This window comes from Hippoglossus stenolepis, chromosome 1 (genome assembly GCF_022539355.2).
Source record: "Hippoglossus stenolepis isolate QCI-W04-F060 chromosome 1, HSTE1.2, whole genome shotgun sequence".
Classification (NCBI taxonomy): domain Eukaryota; kingdom Metazoa; phylum Chordata; class Actinopteri; order Pleuronectiformes; family Pleuronectidae; genus Hippoglossus; species Hippoglossus stenolepis.
Window position 1 is genome coordinate 5,567,981 of NC_061483.1, and position 18,486 is coordinate 5,586,466.

An 18,486-nucleotide genomic window follows, 5' to 3' on the forward strand; every position below is an offset into this window, starting at 1 on the left:
TAACATACCCGGGCTGTCAGGGGAATCTGAACGACAAAGACAAAACACATCATGTTCAAAAGGAACAGAACATTTTTTTTTATGGCAGCTATTCCACACGGAGTGGAGCTATTGAGTTAGGTTACCATGCTCCACTTCTTTTTCTCTCCGTTAGAGTGAAAATCCAGAAAAACAGAATTCATATTTCCGTCTGATTATTAGCCATTAAGTGTCACTCCCTGTAATTTAAGCAAATCTTTAAAAAATGTATGGGCTGTGCAAAATTAACTTATTTCAGAATAGTTAAAGTAATTAATATATATTTTGAAGTAAAAGGACCAGATTATCATCATCTAATGTTAATTCCATCTCTCCTTTCCCGAGTTGCGATTTTTAAATCCTTCTAATTTCACTAATCACGTCGCACTTGATGTGAATTGTCGAGTAAACTGTTTAATCCCATTTGATGTAAATACGATACCTGACCGTTTAGATTCTCTCACTCATTGGTTCCCTTCAAAAACTGCCTGTGCACAGATTTTGTTAAATTTACATATGAACAACTAATCAGTAGTCTGTAGCTCATCTCAACAACAAATCTGAAGTCTGTTTTTTCGAGTGGATTTTCCTCTTAAGACTCTTGAGAGAAAAATGTTGTTTCATATATCCTCAATATTCTCCTTTAAAATAGTGCCATATCCATTTGGCAATCCAGAGGGAAGGAAGTCAGGCTTTAAAAATAGCTCTACAAACCTGCTTGATCCATTTCCTCCTCAATATCAATATTGAAATATTCTTTTATCCCCAAAAATCAAACAGAAAAAGAAATACAAACAAACAGTAAGTTAATTAGATAGAAAAATAAAGTTAAAAACACTTCACTGGGTCATTAGTTATGGTTGTTAATGCAGAAGCACTGCTCGCTTTAAACAAATGACTAGATAGGGTTTTTAATTGTTAGAATTGTATGAATGCATGTGATGTGATCTACATTAAAAATATCCTAATAAAACAGGTAAATAACTGCAAACATGTGATGTGATGAAAAAAATGACATTAATGGTAAAAAATATTAATTTATTGAAAAGTATCCTTAAACTTTCCCTCAGGTACCTGTATATTTTAACAAAACATTTTTCTAATCACCTTAATAGACACAAACACCAACTTCCTGAAGTTTACATTGAACAGATGTAAAAATGGTCACATCAGCTGTGATGTCCTACCTTTCAGGCTGGGAAAGGGTGTGGATTTATCCCTCGCTGCCTTGTTGGGGAGGGCGAGATTGGACAAACTGAAACTGGTGCCATGGTTCTTGTACAGATTGCCTGTAGTGGGAGTGACAAGAACCATAGTTATGTCTTTAAGAACATATCACATTGGTCTGATAAGAGCTTTTGGTGCCTTGATTCATCATCATCCACATAAATCCGCCCACTTTTCATGTTTTTCTGGATTTCAGCTGAAAATTAAATGCAAATATTCTTACTGGCAAAGGACATGAGTCCACCGAACCCATCATTGCTGCTGTTGGAGATGGTGGAGTTTGGCGAGCTGTTGCGGGAGTCTCCCTCCCCGTCAGACTCTCCTGGAAGCCTCAAGCTACTGGGACGTAACGGACGCTGCGTCCTAAAGAAATGACCAAAAGACATCAGCGTGTGTCCAGGACAAAATACCGGTAACTTACAATATGGGAAACTGTCAAGCATTCACACCGCATCACAACATCACACCACCAAAGATTCAAGACCACCATGAATGGAGAGAGTCGTATGGCATGCTGGGTTTTGATAGAGAACATTGCATGGTGGGTCAGAGCCCATTTGAATGATGATAAAACATTCATTCAAGCGATGAACAAGTATAACACACTTGTTGCCATTGAGGTTCTGGTTGAATCGAGGGGTGTATGACTCCACTTGCTCCTCTGCATCAGGGTCATCCTCAGCGGGGAAGCCATACTGGGGCTCAAAGTACGGGTTATCATACTCTTGCTTTTTGTTGCCTGGGTCCTGCAGGCCAGTATCAGCTGGAGGCCTGAGGAACGGCTGACTGCCCAGTGCGGGGACAGGGTTCTGTAAAGCAGCGCTCGCCGATGCTTCAATTTCAGGTGCTTCCCCCTGCTCCTGAAAAAAAACGCACACGGATTAATGGGAGCCTCGTTCGACCATATTTATTCTTCTGATAAATACGACATTGAAAAGCTCACGACGCTCAAGTTGCATCTACAAAAACAATAAATATAACAAAAGTGAAGAAGGTTAGAGAAAAATACAGTTTCTAGAGGAAACACTTTGATTAGAAAGGTCACACACGTTGACTCCCTGGATTATTGTACTGGGACTGGAGCTTGCAGTTGTGCTGGAGCTCGAGCGCAGCGGTTGTCCATCGGAGGCTTCAGCAGGTCCCTCCCCACCAGGGGGACCCTCGGAGCCAGGACCTTCCCCGAATTCATGGAAGTCCTGAAACTCCACCTCACTGGCATCTCCCAGTGCAGCGTGGGTAGGAGGGTCCAAGCCTGAGACATCAAAGTAAAACACCATGAGGAGGAAAACAGCATGAATATGGTCAATGTGCATCTTTTAAGTCAAACAACTTACTGGGCGTATCTCCCTGGATGTCCCCTTGGATCATCTCGCTCACCAGGTCACCGAGTGAGGAGTAAGATGAGCTGGAGTCATCGTAAGCCTCACTGTCACTTCCACTGCAAGAAATAAAACTGATCAAAGAGCTGCCAAAATGAAATGACTATAGACTGTATACATAAAGATGGACTAACAAGTCAAAGTACACTTAAAATACATTTTTGCCAAATATGGTTTCTGTCATTTTAGGTAGATCTTATCACACTGATGCATTTCTAATTTTTAAGTTATTTTGTGCTATAAAAATGGGGTGAAATGTTGTGATTGACAGCTGAGGCCGACTCGCCACTGATGTATTGGCAGGACCTCAATACACCACAATTCATTTTTGTAGAACCGGAGGAAGTGCATGTCCTTCTTCCATCTTTACATAGTTTATTTTATGATTTACCGTTCGCAATTTGCATAAAGCAAGAACGCTTGGATGGGATTGCATTGTTGTGCTTAGATTGCTCTTTCTTACCTGTCTGTGGGATCAGATTCGTTGCCATCGTCCTCCAAGGGACCGGCCATGGCTTCAACCAGCTGGGAGCTCCCATCATACACTCTGTACGACACTGGTTGTAGCTGGTGAGCGTACCACTTGGGCTTATCTCCGATCAAGGATGGGTCAAACACATCTGCAACAAAAGTAGAAGGTTTGTCCAACACATTTTCTGTTAAGAATACTAAACAACTCAAATCAACTTAAATGGGTCTCACTGTTATGTATCCTCTGAAAGGCGAGGTTGGTGGGGTTGAGAGCCCACTCTCCGTAAAACTCCACTGCCTGCGTGTGAGAGAGTTTATCTGCAAAGCTAGAGCGCCGTGGCCGAGACGCAAGAAAAGACTGTGACTGGAAAGCCACCACTGGTCGGGGGAAGAGGCGCAGGGTACGAGTGTGCATCTGGAACCCCTGAAGAACGTTGGCGGAGTTGAAGAACCGTACCATGGCCACCCTGCAAGACAGAATTAATTAAGTTTAATATTCCTTGACTTCACAGACAGACAGACTGCAGTCACTGGGAAGAGACAGCGAGGACTCACCTGGTGGCTACATCCACTGAATCGACGTCATTGCCGTAAATCAGAGGGTTGAACTCTGTGGAGGACGGTGAGGCTTTGTCTCGTCCCGGTGGGAGCAGAGGCATCTCCTGACCTTCCTGGAACTTCTCCAGGTTCAGAATAGGCTGGGTGTTCAAACTCATACTGGCCAAGGCCTACGACAAGTAACGGTGACACTAGTTACAAACACAGCAGTGGATTTATAAACAAAAAAAAAAACACAGCGCTGCGATGGACCACCCCCACGTTTGGCATCAACATTTACTTTACAATTAATGGGACAATATATCATAATTTGGGGAAACAATTGGGACCAAAGTATCCGATTGCAAAACTGTAGGGGGTTAAATATGGAAATTATGATTCATGGGATGAAATTATAGGATGATTCAACTTTTTAAAATTGATCTCAATGGTAATCCCAGTAATTGCAATGTTTAAAAGGAAGAGGATAATAATCTATATGGTCCAAACTATAGGTTTTCTCCAATTTGACTTATTATATAAAGCGGCTGAAGGATCAGTTTTATGCATATTGATGCCTGAAGTGGGTGTGTCATTTTGGAGAGGAAGAGCACAAGGGAAGTAAGTCACTATGCATTGAGGGAACTGCTGCAGACTCAAGTGTCAATGTTTAGCTTAGCATAATGGAACATTTAGTTGCTGGGGTTTGGATGAATGTTAACTTTGTCAAAGTGATTAGCTTCATCATATCTTGCTTTGGTTACGAGAACACTCACTGATGCCAAGATAGATGCACGCACATTCAGTCATGCGCAAGCCAGAGCTAAGCAGTGTATCGAGAGGACTGGTCCGAAACATTCTGCGACACTTTTATGCATTTTATTCAAGTCTTGAGAGGAGGAGACAAGTAGTAGTGACAAGCAAAAACAATGTGAGAGAGAGAGAGAGAAGAATATCCGTGCAGGGGCATTACACATTCCACAGGAGGAGAAATAAGTAACCTTATTTTCAGAGGAGAAGATCTGCTTTTGGGTGATCACGGTCAACCTAACCAGACACTAGGAAGGGGATAAGAGAGATGCGAGGAGAATCACATGAAGGCCTGGGATGACAACTTCGTGACTGACACTGGAACAGCACATGACGGAAGAGTCACAACTGTGGCGCTTTCCCTTTCTTTCCTTTATCTCCTTTCAACAGCACTTCCTTTTTTTTGCTGACAGCAAAAACGCACACGAGAATCAAATAGATCTAACTTCATGAAAAAAATCCATTATGGATTTTCTCTTTTTTTTTGCTGTTTTTACCATTTTCCATACAATTCACTGAAGAAAGGAGATAAGAAAAGGTAAATCTGTATTTGCTTTTGAAGAGGTGATGGACAGCCAGGAAAGCAAGAGAGTGTCCGACAGGAAAGAGAGAGAACTGTCAGAGAGAGAGAGAGAGAGAGAGAGAGAGAGAACTGTCAGAGAGAGAGAGAGAGAGAGAACTTTCTGAGAGAGAGAGATCCAGAGAGAGAGAGAGAGAGAACTTTCTGAGAGAGAGAGAGATCCAGAGAGAGAGAGAGAGAGAGAGAGAGAGAGAGAGAGAGAGAGAGAGAGAAATGTGAGGAAAGGAGGAATGTTTGGTTTTAATGTTTAACGTGACAGACAGTGAGGGACACAGACAGGTGACCAAACAACCAGACTTCACCCAGAGAGTCCGGCCACTACGAGACACATGAAGACCATCCATGGTGACCAACTGGAACAAACCAGTGATTACAATGGAGTGGTGATGACAGAAACAAAAACAGCAGATCTTTTCAGACATAGAGAATAAAAATACTTGCACGACAAAAGTACCTGGAGCAAAACAAAAGGCTTAATTGTAACTGATAATTCAGATAGAAAAATGTTGGGTGAGCGGGAAAACAATACAACCAAACCAAAAGTAAACAAATGTGTCACTTCCTGGTGCAAGTATTTTTTAAAGTGGCTCTCAAATCAGCAGTGTTCTGCTTTGGCATCACAATCTGATAATCACTTAAACCATCTTCGGCGACATGTTCTCCATTCACAGATATTCAATATTGTGAGCTTGTTTCCAAATATACAACTGCTAAACTGAGGCTTTGCACACTCCTACACACCAGCCTCGCAGTCACACATCCGCACACAGGGAGAGAGCTGCTAATCACACACAGCTAATGAACCGGCTCTGATTCAAGGCATGTTACACAAAATAATCACTATGTGCACGGGATTCTAACTTTAAAAAACATTCTTTGAAAGTTTCAACAAGACATGAAGTTAAGTTTGAATAAAACACACAAGGAAAGGTCAAATAAAAGTTATAGTTTACGGATAAAAACAGTTTCAGGGTGTTGACTACATAGCTTGTGAAGCTTTAGGGATGGATCTGTAAAGCAACTAAATTATGATACTGGAAATTATGATGCTTAAATTGTGCCCCTGCATCATTTAAATTGATGATTAAAAGTAAAGTTATTATAAGGATTATAAAATTAGCATTGGTTTTAGAACAGTGGAAAAACAATGCCTGGGTACATGGTAATCTAACTGACGATCAACAGCCAACGGACAATATGCAAACTGAATGATCACTTGTTTCCATATCTGCAAAGATGTGAAGGGACTTTGTATGAGAGGGCGTTGGTATCACTCACATGTTAGACGTATGAAAAGGTCTTTCCATGAATCAGAACCTGATGTTTTATTAAAGGGACCCGATTATGCTTTTTCAAATAAATCCTTTTTTATCCCAAACTCCCTGTTAGGCAGCACGTCAGCTGAGCCTCTGCCTCAAACCAGCTGTATTAGCTCAGGCCTCCTTAAAAGCCTGCTTTCCTCTGATTAGCCGAACATCTGGACGCGCGCTGAGAGGCAGCAAACTAGACGCTTGCGAGCACCACCTCATATTTTAAAGGACTTAATAACCAAAGCTAATTAACAGGAAAATAATTGATTTGAAATGGCTACTCTGTACATGATGGAGCCTGAATTCGATCTTGAGTGGGCAGCAGTAACATCCACAGCAAAAAAACATGACAGCAGGATTCCTCTACTTGAATAGTATTACGCTGCTTTCCTACTTAATGTGCAGCATAACGGTGGATTCAGTCTTTCAATGACAATCTGTGTGTAAAAATTTTTTCACATGTGCTCCTGTTTATAGTTGTACATGTGAGAAATGCACAACGGCTGCTGTCAGGAAACACCAAAGGTAACGTTGCTAGCAAAAAAAATTTCTGTCACCAAAACACTGTGTGGTGAACCTGCACCATTAGTTATTTAAATGCAGGAGTACATTAAATTAACATTAAATGTTAGTACTACTGATGTAGACTGTTAAAGGAAAACAAGCTGTGGTTGTAGATGTAAAAAGTAGCGGGAAAGTGTTGGAAACCTTTCAGAGCAGTTTTTGTCTCACAGTAATTAACTGTGCATATATCAATTCTTAGTATGTGAAACCTAAGCCACTTTTAATATAAAAATCTGAAATTGTTAAAATATATGCATTACATTTATATAAATATGTTAATTTCTGACAGGAAATAAAGAAAAGCATAATAGGTCCCTTTAAACAATGAGGTTACAGGGGTAAGTTAGTTACTACAAGTATTTCTAAAGGTTTTTGCTTGGGGAGCAGGGTCCTAACATCTGCTTTTACCTCCAAGAGCTAGAGCATGCAGAGAGAACAGGACGAAAAAGAACAGGAAAAAAAAACAAACATTTGTTCATGTTAGTGCACGCCAAAACCCTTCTCAAATGCTGCCACACTCATGTTCAATACATACAACTGTGTTGAGGAAGGAAATCCCTACTCTTCTCACTGCTGAAAGAGAAGTTTTATGCTTCTATAAGACTTCAAATCACAGGTCACAGGAAGATGCATCAGACGGTGGCTCCACAGGAGTCCCTGAGTTCTAGAAACGTCTCAGCAAAATGCTGATATGTAGCAGTTTGACTGGTTTTTGTGCCGACGGCCATCGTGTAAGAGAATCAGAGAAAGGTCACACAGAATCTAAGAGGAATCAGATTTGCAGTACCTGTTTCAGATGTTTCTTAAGCTCGCATGCTTCCGGCTCTGGAAGAGGTGGTAGCAGCTCTGCATTGGTGGGTGCAACAACCTGCCGGCAAACAAACAGTCCTCTTTAATCAATTCTAGAAAACGTCCCTCCAGGAGCAGGTTAATTAGACATTATCTGTCAGCTTTCCCTGGACATGATGAAAACAGACAAAACGAGATCAGGAGGAGGAGAGGGAACTAATGTTGATGTACCGACCTTGCTGCTGTCAAGGTCCACAAGCCACACATCATCCGGGATTTTGAAATCTGCTTTGTAGAGGAAGAAACTTGCTGGAACGCCAATAATGTAGGGAGTGGGGGCAAGAAGGAGCTGAGGAGACGAGAAAACACACCAGTCAGTCACAGTTCGATGTTACAACCTCAAACAGCATTTGCAATTAAAACAGCAATAAATAGAATTATAAAGCACATTAAAAAAACATCTGTTTAATTGCAATATATCTTTACCTGTTCAGCTGAGGCCATACATGTTGGCAGTAGAGGGATGACAGGGAACATGTACTCCAGAGGGTAAATCATGGCCACAAAGGCCATAACGCTCATTGATAAAGCATTATAATCTCTGGATTGAAGAATGACCTGAGGGAAAAAATACATACATGGGCGTTATTATCTTTATTTTACTGTGTTTCAATACAATTTTTTTAGGTGTTTACTGCCCTGTTTCCTTCATATTTAAATGAACAGACACACTAACACCTCTTGACGGCTTCTTGTGTTGCTCTATTACATTACGATGGTTTATCAATACCTCTTCTTTCTTGTGTAATGTTAAGATGTGAACAACCATTTGACCGTGGATTCATAACAGCAATATTCAAAACTGAGCTTTTGGGAGAAACTTATATCTGCAGCATGAAGTGCTTGAAAGTAAAAAAAAAAAACTCCGACAGCACTTAGTTCAGACTGACTGAATTTAATGATGCATTGAATTCATCTTCAGAATAAAAGAAAATGGATGAATACAAAATGGCCGAGTTTGATACAGATGGTCTATGGACTGTGGGGAGGAGAGGGAGGAGAGAGGTGCAGAGGCTGCAGACAGCACTGAAACCAACCAGTGACTCCACATCGGACAATTAGGCTGAAACACTGAATCACACCCTCTTGCTTTTCAGGCTTTCCATCTTCTTATCTCCTTTCTTCAGTAAATCGTAGACTAAAAATGGAAAATGATAAAAGAGCGACAGCCCCCCAAAAAAAATCTAAATCATAATGACGTTGTAGGAATTGAGGGTTGCACAAATACGTTTTCATATTTGAGAAATGCTTAAGTGACAGAAAGGCAGAGAAACAACCAGTGTCTCTCCAACACTGAGGTCTCTCCGCAGTGTGACTGAGGCTGTAAAGCTGAGATTTGATTGGTTGTACATGAGCCTTTGTATCAGTGTCACTGTAAAGCAAGAGCAACAACACCACACCACCTAAGAAAAACACAGATTCCTATAATGTCCCTACGAATGCCTCCAGTGTTGGAGATAGGAGAGACAGAAATGAAGTCCTTCCGTTCAGTCACTCTGTGTACTCAGTCTTCTATTTACCCATAATCCTTTGTCCAAACTGCTGACGAATTGCTTCGGCGAGCCTCCATCTAACAGAGAATGTCTGATGAAGGACACTCAGGACATTTCTAAGGAGGTCGGTATGAATAAATATAGCTCTGCTTATCCTTTCTCCTTGAAGCATTCGGTCTGGTCTTTAATAAAACCCCACAGGGGATATGGTTGCAGTTTGAAGCCATGCACGCACACATCTCATGTTCCTGCTCCGTAAACATTGGTGCAGAAAGCAAAGATGGACCTGATTGACAATTGATTGGCGGCTGTTAGCATCCTGAAGTCACCGCTGTGCATGTCCCTACCTTGTGCTCTAGCAGTATGCAGCTGAGGACCTGAAGACAGGCGTCCACCCCCAGCAGCTCCAGGGGCAGGTGCAGGGGGAAGTCGACCATTGAGAAGCGGGAGTTGTCAGGCAGGGCGAAGTTGAACGGCCGTTTGAGTTCATGGGGCAACACTTCCACGTCCACACGTCTCTGACCCGCCACGGGTACTGGTGAACGCAGCAACCGGTACATCCAGGATTCAATCTCCCGCAAGTCGGCCAGCAGCTGGCTGCCTTTCTCTTCCACCGTCAGCGCCCCAGTAAACACTCGCCACATGGTGTCCCTGGAAGTGGAAGGAAAATGGGAAAAAATAGATTAGAAAAATAAATAAATCCGGGCTCAGTGCATATGTCAGGGTTGTTTTTACATTTGTTCGGATTAAGTTCAGGGAGAAATTAAATCATTTCCAAAAGAGCAACAAGTTTGCCCCTAACTTCAATATGATGTTTCTGCATTGCTCATTTAGTTTATCACATAATCCACCACTGGAGGATATTAAAGTTTCAATTATATTGAATTTACTAATACATGCACTCAACAGTGATGTTAGGGTTAAAAACTGAAGCGACCACGAGGCCTGAACAAACACCCGCTGAAATCACTAATACGATGAGCAAATGAGACTGAAACACAGGAGAGGCTCTTAAGCAATTGTGAATTGCAAAGTATTGATGTGTAAACCCTCCACTCTACGCACACATGGTGTCATTAAACCCTTTCTCAAGTGTATGCTCTCTGCACGTGTGGCAAAGTGGGAGATAAATCATTAGGCCTTCGGAGCCCTCCCACCAACTGCAGCTGCTACCCAAAGGCAGCCGCAGACCTCAATCTGTCAGAGCCGCCATAGCACAAAGCGCTTGCAGCCATTATGCAATGGCCTGCCTCCCTCTCCGTCATTGACACACCGCAGCTCAACCAACCACGTCTGGGTAAAAAGGATTCTCAGGTCGCTTCAGCCGCTGGATAGAACGGCTTTTTCCAAGGTTGTCAGATAAATGAGAGACATGTGGATCCACTGCAGCATTTTACCAGAGACAAATACAGTGATGGTCTGAGATGAGCTGTGCATTAGCCACTCAATTACTGTTAGTGATGATGAGAAAGCTGCACTGGTTCGACACCTATAAATACACGACTGAGGAGAAAACACGGGCACCAGTGGGTGAAAACCAACAATCACACTGGGCCGAAGCCAGTGTTAAGTGACAGCCTAATTATCACTTTGTCACTCCAATGTTGCAACCTATTGAGTCACCCATGGCAACAGAGTAACCCAACGAGCACTGCAAACTGCCGCATCACAAAGTCATAACCAAATGGTGTGGGTTTTTTTTACTGCCTCATTTCTGCAGCTTTAATAAAATATGAATCATCGGCCATTTTACCACATGAGCAATTCTTTGCCTCAAGTCTAACAAGTGAAATGCCATGCTAAATGCCATTTCACCATGTCGCAGTATACCATGCAGTGACTAGGTTTCTTGTTTTCATTTTCTTACTCAGTGTAATAACTTCTTATTACATTACAGTATTTATAGAGCACAAGGATCACCACACCTTCACAGTCATAACATCTAACCTTTAAAAACTGTCTTCAGCTAAACCGGTGACACTGGTTGAAATAATATTTGCCCGTAACGCAAGTTTCTCAAAACAATCTGATGCAGTACACTGTGAACACTTTGGTTATTTATCATGAAGGTGGAGTGTAGAGAGAACTGTGAAAACATGACGAGCTGCAGATGGCCTGCAAAGCTGCACGGGGCCGCAGCACAAAGGCTCCTGTATTAATTCTGGAACACAAACATACAGGTGGACGATGAGGGAAGCAGGTGGGAAGCATGAAAGCGTGTGAGCAGCAGCAGCACCAGACATGACGTGGAACCGACACATTGTCATGTAGTCGTCTCCTTTTGTGATCTTTTCCAGAACAAAAAAATGCTGAATTACAGCAAACAATGATTTTAAATAACGCATACAGCCTTTTGTTTGTAATGAACGAATGCACAGAATATATTTAATAGCTAACAGATGATGAAGATAGTTATTGGCTTTAGCTACGGACTGATTTATTTGTTGGCAGATAAAAATCAGGTGATATGATAATATCAGTATAAAAAGATCTTAGGAATAATTGCCAAATTTACTTATATAATGTAGTGTAAACTTTTTATTCCCTAATATCAGTATTTGAATCAGCAGCAAAATATCCATATATTAGTTGGACTCTACAATTTACCTTATTTTCTTGTGTTATGAGCACTATTTATTATTTTTACAGGTGTGTATGTACATGAAATAAAATTGTTTATTAATGGCCTATTGTTATTTCTTTAAAGTTTTTCCACACCCTAGTTCTGGGTTAATGTACAATCAAAGGCTTCATCCTTGGTGGTATGAATGTAATCGACAAATTTAATGGAAATTAGCCTATGAAACCATGAGGTCTTGTTATCAAAGTTAAGACTTAGACTCAAGGCACAAGAAAAAAGTATATATAATATAATATATGATCAAAAATAATTCATAAGCATTCACCATCCGACAAGCATGGATGTGCATTTTCATAGCAATTAACTATTAGAAGTTTGGTATTTGTTTAAACTGTATTTCAAGGACTTTTGATAAATGATCTATTAGCTGGAAACCTGGCTAGTGGAAGATTTGCTAAGTGACACTTAAGTAAAGAAAAAAACACGAAAGAATCACAACAACTTAAAGGCAAGCAACACAAATGAGTTGCATCAACAACATGTAGAGGCAATCTCAACCCTCACCTCTGGGTGGCGCGAGGCAGCCCAGCCCGCTGCGTTAGCCTCTGACTGCAGCAGTCCACCAGCCTCTTCAGAATATATAGGCATTCCCTGAAGGTGGAGAAGAACGGGTAGTGGCTGAGAATGCACAGCGAGGTCAGCGTGCTGTTGCGGTTCCTGGGCGCCGTCTTAGCAGCGCTTCGTCTGTGCTGTGGGGATTTGCTGGCATTTAGCTCGGCACCTGGTTTTCTGCCCTCTTCTCCGGAGGCAGGCGGAGCTCCGGACTCAGCATTGCTAGGTGGAGCTAACACGGAGGATGAGCCTCCGCCACTTCCATCAGACCCTTCACTAGCGGTATCTGCTGCCTGTGCGGCTGTGTCTGAGTGGCTGCCCTTGTCCCCGCGGGCACGGTGATGCCCTCGCTGAAAAGAGCGGTAGAAGTTGATGCAGATTCCATAGCGGGTGATTCCTGAGTCTTTGTCGGTAAGAGTGAAAACAAACGAGGAGTCGTCGCGGAGGCTAACCCTGCGCTGGCGGATGCTAAGGCAGCCCTCCGGTTGGCAGAAAAACACCACATCTGGTGGGAGTGGGAAGTCAGGGTGGTCCTCCAGCGGGTAGCGGCGAAGGAGCTGAGGTGTCTGGGCCACAGTGTCACTGCTAGGTTGCCTGGAGGGGTGACAGAAAAACATTTGTTACGTTTTTAAAGAAGCAATTTACAGACTGACGACAAATTAAAGGAAAACCTGAAAGATTTGCAACAAAACAGGATGACAAAACCCCAGAACAAAGGGCACATGAGGTCACTGAGAATAAAAATTATGATCTTCGCAGTCACCAGATCTCAACCCAATTGAACCCTAACTACAGTATGGCAGATTGTCTGAGCTCTTCGCCTCTGTCCATTTGTGTATTTGTGGGTTGCTTTGTTGTCTGTACGATTACGCAAACATCTCTGAACAGATTTCCACGAAACTTGGTGGAGGGATGGGACACGGGCCAAGAAAGAATTCTTAAAACTTTTTTCATAGATTTCCAAGGAAATAATTCTTGGATCCTCTGGCAGTTTGAGCGGTGCAGTTTGGTGAAGATCCAACCACAAATCTGGATCTGGTGAATTTAAATGTTGTGTCATAAGGGGACTGTTGGGTCATGACCAAAGTAAGTGCTCTACTGTGAGCCATTCAAATTTACTTTATTGCTGTACCCATCATTAGCTCTAGGTGGTTGAATAACTCTGATGTAATCTGTTTTCCCTCATAGTTTTAAATTGAATTTGAAACGGCCATCAACTCATGAGAAGTATTTTATAAAAGAGGAATCAAAGCCAAAGTCTTTGCTCACTTCATAGTAAAAACGCAATGTCTAGACAAAGTCCTGACAGTAGTCTGTTGGTTACAAAAGCAAATTCTTAGCTATATTTAGCTTTTGAAATCCAAGAACTGATTTGAAAAAAATCGAAATCAGGGAAACTTCACAAATTACATGCATCTCACCCCATAACAACTCTGAAATTGCCCCTGAAGCATATCGCTTCAAATCCATGAATGTTACAGCAGAGATGCTCGGTGGCCAGCTTCAAAAACACTAGCACCCTGGACTGTTTGCTAATTTTACAGTGTTTATATGACTCATCCTTTTCTCCTGTGGATACTCTGCTTGAAACAATGTGCTACTATGCTACATTATGCATGCTACATCAACTCCAAAGCAAAAACCTGAGAGTGTTAACACAGGGGTGGAGGAACCTCTGGCCCGCAGGCCACAATACGGCCCCCCGAGATAAATACATAAAAAAGCAACTAATGAATTCTAAAATCCTCATGACCAGGGCTCGAGACTAACGGCACCACATCGTCTCAGGAACAACAAAATGTGAACAAGATGAACAGAGATATTCTCCAGGATGCCTCCCGGGAGAAAAGAACTAAATAGTTTATATATTTACTGATTTATTTTTTAAATTATTGCTCAGCCAATGGCAAACTGAATCCAGTGCTGACTAGTGAGCACAGCAGAGCAATTTAGTGTCTATAGCAAAACCTGAAATGAACTGACACAACACCAGTCAACCCATCTGCTCAGTCACAGGTTGTTAATAAATATGTAGCTAAACAAAGAACTGCTATACAAGAGACAGAACGACCACAGGGGGGACGTGCTACTGTCTTTTGTCGTCTCCTAAGCCTCAAACACGTAGTCACATGGTTTGTTTGTGGACAACAGTGGTTGTGGTTTGTGTAATTTGGACATGTGACATGTTTAGCATTAATAAACCTGATCTGATCAGCTCTGGAGCTGCAGGGCGGGGGGGGGGGGCTGCTCGCCATGAGCACAGCCTGAATCAGATTTCACATAGCGTGCAATAAGAAGAAGTAGATCAAGAGATTGTATTTCAGTTCACCAGAGAAATGTCTACAATTACTGAGAGCAGCATCTCTAGTCTTTACAGATAACTCTTTTGTTTTAAACAATATTTTTGAATGTAGCAAAACAAATATAATTATTGCCTCTGCCAAGGAGATTATGTTTTCACCCCGGTTTGTTTGTCCGATTGTTTGTAAGCAGGATTATGCTTAAAACTACTGAATGGAATTTCACGAAACTTTTAGACAGTAAAGACGATACGTCTCTACAACCTGACAGATATTCCCTCAGCTGACATCACTTAACTTCAGTTTTCAAAGCAATGTTTAGCACCACCCTTATGTCTAAGCTGAGGATAACTTTAAACCAAAACTACTACTTAAAGTCAGATTAAGTTCTTACCTTGCTCCAACTACGACTAAGTAGTCGAGAAGGCGAGGGCACATTTTCTTTTTCTCCATCTTGGATTGAACCCGTCCTGTATGTCACGGCATCCAGGATATGTGTTCTGTCTTGAGTCAGTGTTGTCTTTCCAACCGCTGCGACTCGCTCGTCATTGTGTTGATCCCAAAGAAATGACTAAGTCAGACCTGTAACGCACAGAGAAGAAGAAAAAACATTAGCTCAGTTAGAGCTCACGTAAAACACAAGTCTACTGACGTGTCTCATCTTTTACCTCTGTCAGAAACTCTCTATCCAATTGAAAACAAACAAAAAAAAAATCACTTTTATAAGAGTGATTCTTCAGTTTGAGAAATTGTGATGTTGCGCTGTCCATGGTTGTTGAAACAATTAAATAACCCTTCATGGCCACCGGCTTATTTTACAAACCACCAATGTCAGATCAGCAACAGGATAAAATGAAGCCGCACTAAATGATTTGGGAGAGTTCATGATTCGTGGAAAAATGTGGATCAAGAAAACATGACAGAGTTTTCATGTTATGAAACACCGCTGTCAAACTGCTGAGAATGTAACTGCAATGTCACGTTTGACTTAACTAATAAAAACATACCTCAAACAAAATGTACGGTTCGTTCTTAATAAACTTGCTGTGAGTGTTTTTAGATTCTGTTTTGACCATTGTTTCAGCTGCTTGTTTTTGTGGGGGGGGGATAAGGATTTTTCATTAGCGGCTCACTGATATAATAAGCAGCTTAGGGGCCTTAGTGGTGAAACAAGCAACAACCCCTTCTCTACTTGTAGTGTGGTCTTTACAGGCCTGTGACTGACAGGTGAGTGGAGCCTCTTGAAATTGGTGCATGTGTAAAAAGAAAAACATCCCATCTCATAATGGTGAATTAAGTAACTAATTCTTGGCAATGCGCCTTTTTCCTGATCCGACATCCTATTCTTCCACTAAGTTTGTTGGAAAGCCACTCAGTAGTTTTTTGCGTAATCCTGCTAATAAACAAACCGGCCAACAAACAAAGCGAGACACAAAGACATAACCGTGTAATTCAATTATTATATTTGAAGCAATGTCCTCAGTCCTCCTTCTCCGCTGCCAAGCATCAGCTACATCTCTGGCCAAAACAAGTCTCGTCATTAAAAACCCAACATTTTTTTGCATCAACAAACCAAAACAAATCTGGTTTCTTCTACTGGATCTTGTCAAACACAAATTTCCTTTGGTCCGTCAAAGAATTACAAAATGGGATTTATCCTCAATAACCCTTGGATCACAAAAGCACACACGCGTTGCCCGGCAGGAATGAGAAATGTCTTTACTTCTGCCTACGTCAATTGCCGGTGGCAAAGCACCAGCTCTGATCCGAGCACACAAAGCCCTCTGTTTTCTCTGCAAATTGTATTTCATATATCATTCAGCACAATAAGCCATAACTTCATCTGGATGTGATTTCTAAGCTTTGAATTTGGACAAAATTTGTTGTTTCAATTCATCTTTATAAAGCTTTAATATATTTTAGTTTAACTGTTGTATAAATTACCACGCAGGCTATTGCTAGAAATAAAATTCAGATCAACGATGGAATCGCTCAACGATCCCAGTTTAAGATCTTTTTTGGTCCGTTTTTTCCTCTGGCAAGTGAACAAGGCAATTCTCTGACCTCTCCAGTTTCCCGCTCTGCTTTACAGACAAAGCTCCTCTTTCATATCAACTCAAATAGCTCTGTTAACAGTAACTTTATGCACCCAAAGAAAGCATCTCGTGTTCGATTCTGGATACAATGCCTATCAGGGGAATCCGCACAACACCACGCTCCTGCAGCATACCATGAAACTGAGACGACGGTAGAATTATGGAGAGATAAATAATAAAAACTAGGGTCAGGTGACGATTACATGTTATTTTTCACTGACCCTCTTCCAGCCGCTGCTCTGCTAACATCAATAGTCAATTTCCATTATTCCCTCCATAAACTTAGCAACACTGTAATTCAAATCAATTCATGAACCAAGGTTGACCTGCTTAGTTCTTGAGCCCAAACATTTACATAAAGGGTTGATGATGATAAAAGGGGGGGGGGGGGAGAGTTGGTTGCCTGGCTTCACTCAATATGAAACCAGCAAGTCCTTGAGATGTTCGACTGCAAACACGAGACGGGAACAAGGCTTCGGAGCATCATCAAAACCTTCGATACCAAAACACATTCGATCTAGTGAAGAGCTTACACGAAGGAGACAATCGGTCGACTGCCTCCAGCGTGTACACAGACGAGCGGCTGTTCTCGCTCTACCTGGCTGTGTTAGTTGCATATCTCATGCAAATGTGGGTCACGTGACATCACAAAACACCACGGCAGTAACAGCCCAACCACACACAAGCTGTTTCAGGAGCTCGAGCAGCAGTGTTTTCTGTGGGGGAGAATTTACTGTTGACTTCGGGCTTTTTAGCTCTGAAGCAGAACCTTTATATACACACACACACACACACACACACACACACACACACACACACACACACACACACACACACACACACACACACACACACACACACACACACACACACACACACACACACACACACACACACACACAACAAAAACCTAAAAAACACACTAGAGAGAGAAAGTATAATACACCCCCCCTCTAAAGTCCTCTTGTAGTAGAAGTACTCTTGTGGAGGTGATGAGGACACATTAACAACTCCATTCAAAAACAAACAAACCAGGAGGGAGGGGGGGGTCATGATGGGCTCAACTCTACAACCACTTGCAGCGACACAATCATTCCCACTGACATGTCATGTTGTGCTATGAGGTGCAATAATGTGATGTCACTGACATACACTGACCCACAAACAGAGGCCAGAGGTCAAGATGATAAGAAACCATCTGCTTTCTTTATGCCTGTTAGTTACCTGCTGTGTACACCACTGTGTTTCACACCAGCAGGGACACAACCAGCATCGAATAAAGCACAGTCGCTGTCACGTCCACGACAGATTTCACTCAGCATGACTGTTAAACGTTGCTGCAAAATGGCGCCTCTACTAACAAGCTGTTGCTCTTTGATTCTGAGGGACGAATAAAAAACCAAAACGCATGCGTATTAGTAGATTCTATTGTACTGTACATGTTCTGTTATATCATACGGTGTTATACACATTATTATATCTGTCACAGGGAAGCTTGAGGTGTTAAAACATAACTGTGAGGACAAGCTTCCTTCAGCAACTGGAACAGATGTTTGTAGAAAAAGAAAAAGCGACAGTGACAGGATCTACTTGGTGCCACAGCGAGCGGCGTTCAACTCTGACAAACACGAGGCTGAGCTTCAGAAACTCCACCCTGAA

The 18,486-nt window shown here is 42.0% G+C and overlaps 1 protein-coding gene across 40 annotated transcripts in view; it reads right to left on the bottom strand.

Moving 5' to 3' along the window:
* Positions 1 to 18,486, bottom strand: part of madd (MAP-kinase activating death domain) — a 46,351-nt gene that overhangs the window by 22,980 nt on the left and 4,885 nt on the right. For 15 of the 40 annotated variants that reach the window (XM_047340670.1, XM_047340647.1, XM_047340656.1 and 12 more), the window contains exons 2-17: positions 15,126 to 15,313; positions 12,384 to 13,025; positions 9,586 to 9,889; positions 8,172 to 8,303; positions 7,921 to 8,034; positions 7,684 to 7,764; positions 4,634 to 4,690; positions 3,651 to 3,823; positions 3,327 to 3,562; positions 3,088 to 3,244; positions 2,580 to 2,683; positions 2,295 to 2,497; positions 1,852 to 2,105; positions 1,469 to 1,608; positions 1,206 to 1,307; positions 733 to 774 (exon numbers count right to left, since the gene is read on the bottom strand). In XM_047340670.1, the coding sequence (XP_047196626.1) occupies positions 733 to 774; positions 1,206 to 1,307; positions 1,469 to 1,608; positions 1,852 to 2,105; positions 2,295 to 2,497; positions 2,580 to 2,683; positions 3,088 to 3,244; positions 3,327 to 3,562; positions 3,651 to 3,823; positions 4,634 to 4,690; positions 7,684 to 7,764; positions 7,921 to 8,034; positions 8,172 to 8,303; positions 9,586 to 9,889; positions 12,384 to 13,025; positions 15,126 to 15,184 (2,800 nt within the window). In that variant the 5' untranslated portion in view covers positions 15,185 to 15,313. Of the gene's footprint in view, positions 1 to 8; positions 27 to 732; positions 775 to 1,205; positions 1,308 to 1,468; positions 1,609 to 1,851; positions 2,106 to 2,294; positions 2,498 to 2,579; positions 2,684 to 3,087; positions 3,245 to 3,326; positions 3,563 to 3,650; positions 3,824 to 4,633; positions 4,691 to 7,304; positions 7,314 to 7,683; positions 7,765 to 7,920; positions 8,035 to 8,171; positions 8,304 to 9,585; positions 9,890 to 12,383; positions 13,026 to 15,125; positions 15,314 to 18,486 lie in introns of all 40 variants that reach the window. The other 25 variants (XM_035162221.2, XM_035162244.2, XM_035162236.2 and 22 more) reach the window with 7 other exon arrangements.